This window comes from Podarcis bocagei (assembly GCF_964188305.1).
Source record: "Podarcis bocagei genome assembly, chromosome: 11".
Taxonomy (NCBI): domain Eukaryota; kingdom Metazoa; phylum Chordata; class Lepidosauria; order Squamata; family Lacertidae; genus Podarcis; species Podarcis bocagei.
Genome location: NC_138136.1, coordinates 37666784 through 37674461, shown reverse-complemented (window position 1 = coordinate 37674461; position 7678 = coordinate 37666784). Strand labels below are relative to the sequence as shown.

At 43.3% G+C, this 7678-nt stretch overlaps 1 protein-coding gene across 2 annotated transcripts in view; it reads right to left on the bottom strand.

Annotated features, from left to right (window-relative positions):
• Positions 1-284: 284 nt before the first annotated feature.
• The window catches only part of CMYA5 (cardiomyopathy associated 5), a 49368-nt gene continuing 41974 nt past the window's right edge, over positions 285-7678 (bottom strand). For both annotated transcript variants that reach the window (XM_081212573.1, XM_081212574.1), the window contains exons 10-13: positions 6956-7089; positions 6652-6751; positions 5593-5766; positions 285-1736 (exon numbers count right to left, since the gene is read on the bottom strand). In XM_081212573.1, coding sequence (XP_081068699.1) covers positions 1484-1736; positions 5593-5766; positions 6652-6751; positions 6956-7089 — 661 coding nt within the window. In that variant the 3' untranslated portion in view covers positions 285-1483. The remainder of the gene's footprint in view (positions 1737-5592; positions 5767-6651; positions 6752-6955; positions 7090-7678) is intronic.

The window sequence follows — 7678 nt, the reverse complement described above, 5'->3', positions numbered from 1 at the left end:
TTTTTTTTACTTAACATATTTACCCAGATAGGGTAAATCCAGACTAAATGGGGGTAGGGGGAATAAGGGCTGGCATTTTGATGCCAACAACGCTGTGTGGGTGCTGGAAAAATCTGCATACATGTTCAGTGCTGATACTACAATAAACACTCATCACCATCAAGAAGAGCAATTTCAGAAAGCTGTCACATTATTGTTCACACATCAGAAACATTTCCCACTTCTTTTTAAAGCACTGAATGGTATATTGTTTTTCTGGGCAAAGACATTGGAAATAAAACCTGTTCGTTTTTAATTTTTTAATTGCGCGTAATACCATTAAAACAGTATTAGAATAATTTTCATATGAACAAACTGTCCTGATCCAGTTAGGCCCCAAATGTTAGGACAACACAGTAAGAATCCAGCATTTTATGCTCATACATCCTAGCAGATTGGGAACTCTATATGTTTATATGTGCCACACTTGAGGTGCCAGGCTCTGCCTGTCAGTCAAAAATAAAAATAAAAATGAGTGTAACTGAAACCAAGATGGGCAATGTTATTAATATCAATAGGAGTGCTAACCTGGTCAGAGATTATATGGGGTGTAGAGACTGAAAGCAGTCCCCTCTCCCCAAATCCTAGCAGCCCCACCCATCTTGACTAGAGGTAGGCCTGTGTGGGTCAGTCCTCGACTAGCTGGATTGCAGACAATGAGCACACTCCTCCCAATAATTTATTCTTGCTGGGCCCTGTGAAAATGCATTGGAATCAATTCATTTCAAAAGGGACCAATGGAGAAGTTCCTGGCACCCACCCGCAGTGAGTGTTGCACAAACATTTTGGCAGTCCTTCAGTATGCATCGCAGAAAGTAGTAAGTAAAGAGATAACTTGTGTGTCTTTGTGCTATGTAGGATCACAGAACCTAATACTGAGTCAAACTTCCGGTCAGTCTAGCTCAGTCGTGTTAACAGCTGCTCTTCAGGGCACCAGAGAGCGGTCTCTCCTAGTCCTACCCAGAGATGATGGGGATCAAATCTGCAAAGCAGATGCTCTAACACTGAGCTATGGCTCTGTGTGTGTGTGTGTGTGTGTGTGTGTGTGTGTGTGTGTGCACGCGCGCGCACGTGCGCCTTATGTGAATGATTCCAGTGAATAAAAACAAATTGGGAAGAGAGTTAACCACCACCCAGGGACTTTGCATGTGGGTGAGTTATATGGGCTCTGTGAATAACTTTACACTTTTGTTCCTAAGAGGAGCTTCCTTGATCTGCTTTTGAAACTTCCCCCAAGTATAAGAAATACTTTACGAAGTAGTGTCGGCAAGGGGGGATGTATGATGGAAGTCCTGTTGAAGCCACTGAGTTCACAGAGCATTTCTCTGGCTTGTAGTTCTTAAACATTAACTTATCTTAGAAGAAGGAAACAAGGCCACCCCAAGCACATTCTATCCGTTTTGTGTGTGTGTGTGTGCCTTGCATGTAGTTCGAAAGAAAATGTTTAGCTTTGCTTCACAAATTCTGGAAGCTCCATGCCGGTATGCAGGTGAAGGACTCCTGGCTCCTCCAACACAAAGGCAGGATGAGCAGCTTCGGTGAATTTCTGCCGGATGGCAAACAGGAGCTGCCCTCTTTCCGCGTTGAAAAATAAGAGTCTTCCAGCATTATAATCCAGCAGAATGCCAATGCGGGGAGGCTGTTCTGTCACAATGACATCACTCATTTCACCACGATGGAGGACCTTATACAGGAAACTGCAGAAGAGTGCAAGATTAGGTCAACAAGAATTCACTGCACAGCCTATCACAATATTTCTTTCTATCTGCCAGATATTAGCAAATGGAAACCTTTAGCGGCTAAAGCTTTAATACACACATTTTCACACATTGAAATGCTCCCCTTTGGTGCAGATGAGTGCTGTGGTAAAAATAAGGGGGTACTATCTGGTTCTGATTATGTAATATATGCAAAAACGTGAGGCGGGTTGCAATGATTTTGGAAGCATTATGATTGGATGAAGGAACGAAGGAGTCTGGAGCCGGATGAATGGTGTTGTCAGAATTGCCAAACCTTGGGAGGATTTCAGCATAGCAGTAATCCTTGCTCCATGTCTACTTGCCTGACGGAACCATCTGCCCTCTGCCTTACGCTGCAGTTCCCAAGCTGGCTGTTATGCAGTTGTGAAGCGCTGTGACACACAGCTCACTGCCAACTGCTTGGCCCTCCCAGAATAGCTCAGTTGGTAGAGCACGAGACTCTTAATCTCAGGGACGTGGGTTCGAGCTCCACGTTGGGCAAAAAGATTCCTGCGTTGCAGGGGCTTGGACTAGAGGGGCCTCATGGTCCCTTCCAACTTTACACATCTATGATTCCCCTGAGTGCTGCACAAAGGGACTTTGATGGGTGGGTGAGACAGCCCACCTGTCAATCGTCTGGTGTCATAATGACGCCAGGTTCTTGGCAGGTGGGTTGTCCCCAATGAAAGTTGGCCTGCTTGGGTAGAGACAGGTAAGGATTTGGCATGCTGGGCCAAAAAGGGTCCCCATCCACTGTGCCTAAGGTGGCGGGTTACCTTAGGAGGTGTAGGCCTGGCTGCATGGCTCACACAGATCTGTTTGAGAACAGACAGGAATGGCCAGACGGCTGAGGAGGAACAACTAGCAGGCTGCCACCACTGCCGCTCAACAGCTGCAATCACCTCGCTCTGTTTAATGGTAGGGCCAGCCCAGGCAATTTATCTGGATCCAAGTTTTCTCAATGCATGCCTATGAGTAGCACTCACACACACAGTTGATTTCTATGAGGATGGAGTGATGGGGTGTCGAAGAGGGCAATTTACCCAGATCCAGCTTATACCAATGCATTTCAATGGCAATTTGAAGGACTTTTTTATTCTATTTACCCCACTTGTTCCTTTGGAGACAGTTCCTTAAGATGGCCATATGAGCAAGCAATCCATCACTCTTGTTTTAATGCATTCTAATGGTCCTTTGGCCAATTCAGCATTTGGAAGGAAGCAATGCATTCCAAGGGTCATTTTCTGTCATTTGTTTTAGCGTGTTGTCCTCCCCCCTCCCCAATATAGAGCCACCTGCTGTGCCAAGCTTGATGAAAAAAGCTAAGATGGCTTTTACTAGCACTATCTGTTCAAAGCCAGCAGATATTTTTGCATTTCAAGGTGAATATCAAAAGCAACAGAAGCTTCTGACAATGTCTCTTTTAACTTTGGATCCTCAGTGGTACTGATGGAATTGCATTTGGCTCTGTGGCCTTTTATTGCAGACAAGCATTCCACATTCCCATGTTGCAGAGCAAAGCAGCCAGGGTGGCCTTAGCTTTTAACCCTGAACAGTTGCTTTTGCTTTGTTTAGTAAAGTGAATGTTTCACACTGCAGAGAAAACTGCTTTTCCTTTGGCATCCTCCAAAGGACACCCATTGTAAATGTTTTGCTATAATATGCACATCTATTTCAATCAACAAAGTGTCCTGTGGCACCTTAAAGACTTAACAACTTTTATTGCAGTCTAAGGGTTCACTCCTCTCCATGAAACCTTATGTCATAATAAAATTTATTAGTCTTTAGGGTGCCACAAAACCCTCTGTTGATTTTGCAGCAGCAGACTAACATGACTGCAACTCTGGAATTTATTTCAATGTAATTGATTGAAAGTCAAGTGATTAATCAAATGACAGACCTAGGAGACGCCAAACACAAGTATTAGGTCATTCTGGATGGATGGACTATTCCGGGTTTTACTTCCCTAATAAATACGCAGGTCGCTCCTAAGCCACAGTCCCTCCCCCACCCAAAACATTAAAGTAATAACTTTGTGTAATCATTCATTCATTTCTAGGTGGTTAGCTTAAACAATGGCTTGTTGGAAACAAGCCAAAGTCATAGCCCATGGTTTGACGTTGGTTTGTTTCAGCAGGTGATAGTTAAAGATCAACCACAGTTTGTCAGGTTTGGACAAGCTGCAGTTTGTGAAAGCATCTAAACCTCTCTTTACAGCCATACCAAAGCAGGAATGGGAAGGGAGAAGTGCATGAATCCAAAGATTGCCTCAACTCATTCCCATCATGATAAACCATGTTTTAGCATGAGGTCCAGTTACCACCATTGTGCATAGGAAGCCTACATACATTTGGGTAAAAACACATAGGCTCCTGTAGATACCACACCTTGAATGGACAGAGATTAGGAGTGGGTCTAGACGATGCAATTCCAGTCCCCTCTGGGTCAATCCCCTCTGCACACCCAGTTCTACACAGAAGTAAATGATCACACAGGACAAATAATTCTGACCTGTTGCACAGAGCTGTTCCTGAGATAATTTATGTGATGCAAATTAAACACTTGAAATGTGTTACATACTATAAAATATTTCAGGAAGCAGGCACCTTGAAATGCAACATTACAAGCATTAAATATAACCTGCCATTGATGGTTATGGCTGTAATACTAAAACTCCTGATCAGATTATGGAAAGTGGAAGCCTAAGAAGCACCCACGGCGTAACCTTATCTGCCAGTGTAGAGGACAGGGAGTATATCATCAGAGCACTATTCTCAGTCACCAATCATCCAGCCTTTCAGAGTCCTGGATTCTCTCCAAAAAAACATCCCTCTCCTTCGCCCTGTCACCTGCTAAATCATCAAGATGACCTCGGGTGAAGCAGCTATGGTAGAAATGTCTCACATACACAGGAAAATCAGACCAGGGAACAGACGGGTCGATCTTGTGGTTGGAGTATTCATTACAGCTACACATTCCAGAGGCTCAAATTTCTGCTCCTATTTCAGTTGATGAAAGTTGTGCCATCCAGAAAAAATGGGAACAAAATATTGAGATGGGATTTCTTTGAGCCACTATAATCCTAAGTGTTCAGACTCAGAACCCCAGCTGTAAATGGGCCTTTTTCACAGGGTTGTTGTAATTATGGCAAGGGAAACTGGGTGCCAATAGATGTTTCCCTCCTGCAGCTGATAGCAGCTTATTACAGGGCACGGATAAAGGGCTAACATTCCTCCCAATGCATCGTGAACCTCATCTTGCTGCCCCCAGCTGTTGCTTAGCCAATGTGCAACTAAGCATCCATATTCCATACCACTAGTGTAACATCTGGAGGGAGCATTTGCACATCTCTCCTGCACTGAGACATATGAGTTGCTAGTGCAAGTTAGGAAGGATGTTAATAAGATGTCCTCCTTTGGACATCACTTGTGCTTATGCTTCTTGCCACTTTCCATAACATCCAAGCTGTCCTCCAAGGCAACACATCACTATTTATTTATCACTCCCTCTAATGCTCAACTCTGGTGGTGCCAAGCCAATCATTTTGTAGGCCTAGCAGCACTACCCACAAACAAAATTTCCAGTGAATCTGGGGGAACCTCGAGGGATGCAGAAGTACAACACTTAATGATAAATGACGCCCCTGTAAGCGCTGTATACCTTTTGAAAGTTGCCACGTACCTCTTCCAGTGGCTTACAAATAGAAAATCAACAACAAAACCCATGCATCCATAGGGGAAGGGAGGAGAAGGAATAGACTGGAAAGGACATGTAATTTCACAGCTTTTTTAAAAAATAAGATGTTCTTTATTACCTTGTCTTGCTAGGACAATGCAAGCACCAGGAAGCATTGTTCTGACCCAGGATGCTGTCTTGTGGCATAGTAGAATAGCAGATCCCAACCTTGTAAGCTGAACAGTCACTCACAGTTGTTTCCCAGTAGTGCCATCCTCGAGCAGACAGGAGCTCACCCAGTACTGGGGAGATGCTGCACACAGAGATAACAGAAAGAAATGCAGCATTATATTGGCCAAAGTCAAAGAATGGTTTGAACCTTTGAACATCAGAAAGGTCCAATGTCTTCACCATAGGTAGGCAAACTAAGGCCCGGGGGCCAGATCCAGCCCAGTCGCCTTCTAAATCCGGCCCATGGATGGTCCGGGAATCAGCGTGTTTTTACATAAGTAGAATGTGTCCTTTTATTTAAAATGCATCTCTGAGTTATTTGTGGGGCATAGGAATTCATTCATTATTATTTTTTCAAAATATAGTCTGGCCCCCCACAAGGTCTGAGGGACAGTGGACCGGCCGCCTGCTGAAAAAGCTTGCTGACCCCTGGTCTTCACCTTTAACAGTGAGATTTCACCTGCCTCAAAAGAAGAAACAAGCCTGTGTTGCATTTTTTAATGTATGCATATTGAAATTTGTCCGTTGTCGAATATTCAGGATAGGAATGTTTGGCTTTGTTTTTAATCCAACCAGTTCAGTAATGAGAGAGAGAGAGAGAGAGAGAGAGAGAGAGAGAGAGAGAGAGAGAGAGGGAGGGAGGGAGGGAGGGAGGGAGGGAGGGAGATGTGCTCAGTATAGATTTTTACAAAGCAATTTTGCATAATATAATGCATTTTGTATGCTATTTTCACCAATTTGCGCATTCTTACACCCTAGTACACACATTTTTGTACACACTCCTTGGTTCTGAACTGAATTAAGAATTGAATTGGTTGTGTTTTGGTTTGGAAATTGCTAATTTGGTGGTTTCATGCTTCGAGGCAAACTGAAATGAATTTCTCTCATCCCTAACCTACATAGATCTTCACATCCTGTTGACAATAATGCTCAATAGTAAGGAGGAGTAAATATGAGTAGTACTTACCCAGTGGCTTCAGTTTCCTCAGGAAGGCATATCATGGTTCCACTTGGTGACACTTGCAAAGCAGGGGCAGCTGTTTCTTTCATTATGTGAAATCTAGTTCCTGATGTGAGTCACAGGAAAGAAATAAAACACCACTTCAGGGATTATTATTACATTGTGCATTTGTAGTGAATCACAAAATCTTAAGGCCTACAGTAATCACTGTCACTGAAACAATGTACAACAGAATTTACTAAAAGGCATTTGCATTTCCTTCCGAGACAAAAAGGAATCCTTTCCCACAAGTTAGAAAGTGTTTATCTACCTCTGGTCGAGATGAGAGCAGCTTCACTCTGTTCACTTGTCCCAAAGATGTTAATTGCTCTCACGTAAAAGAAATAATTTACATTGGATTCTAGGTGAACTTTCATTTCAGGTCGTTTAATTCCAGCCAGGGATCTGAAATATATAATAAACATATACTGAATTCTGTGGAAGAAAATCCATAACTCTTTGCCCTCTCAAAAAATCACTCCAGGCCCTCAAGCTGCTTTTCTCTCAGAAGGAAAGATAAAGGGATCTTTATTTTTCTCCTTAAAGAGGGGAGGAAGACAACTTGGGATTTTTTTAATATCTACACACACATACACATTTTATCAGTATCGCTACAAAACAGTTCCAATTTAGACAAAAACTCTAAGAAAAAACAAGGTAAAAAGCGTTTTCTCACAGAAACCATTGCCCAAAGTGCAGTTTTCAAAAAGAAACATTTATGGTGGGGGTGAGGAACAGGACCTGGCCTCCTGCAGTTCACCAACAGTGGGGCCACCCACCTGTCAATCACCAGGTGTCACTGTGATGCCCATGGAACCACAAGGTTCCTGACTGCTATGTTATAGCTGCCTTTGGAAAGACAGCCCTTTCAAAAAGATGAGCATGATCACAGGGAAGGAACTTTGGAGACTCTCCCTGTAAGAGATTGTCAGAAGCCATGTTTCCAAGAAGAGATCTCAATGAACCACTCCCTCTTGCTAACCTACTTTGGTGC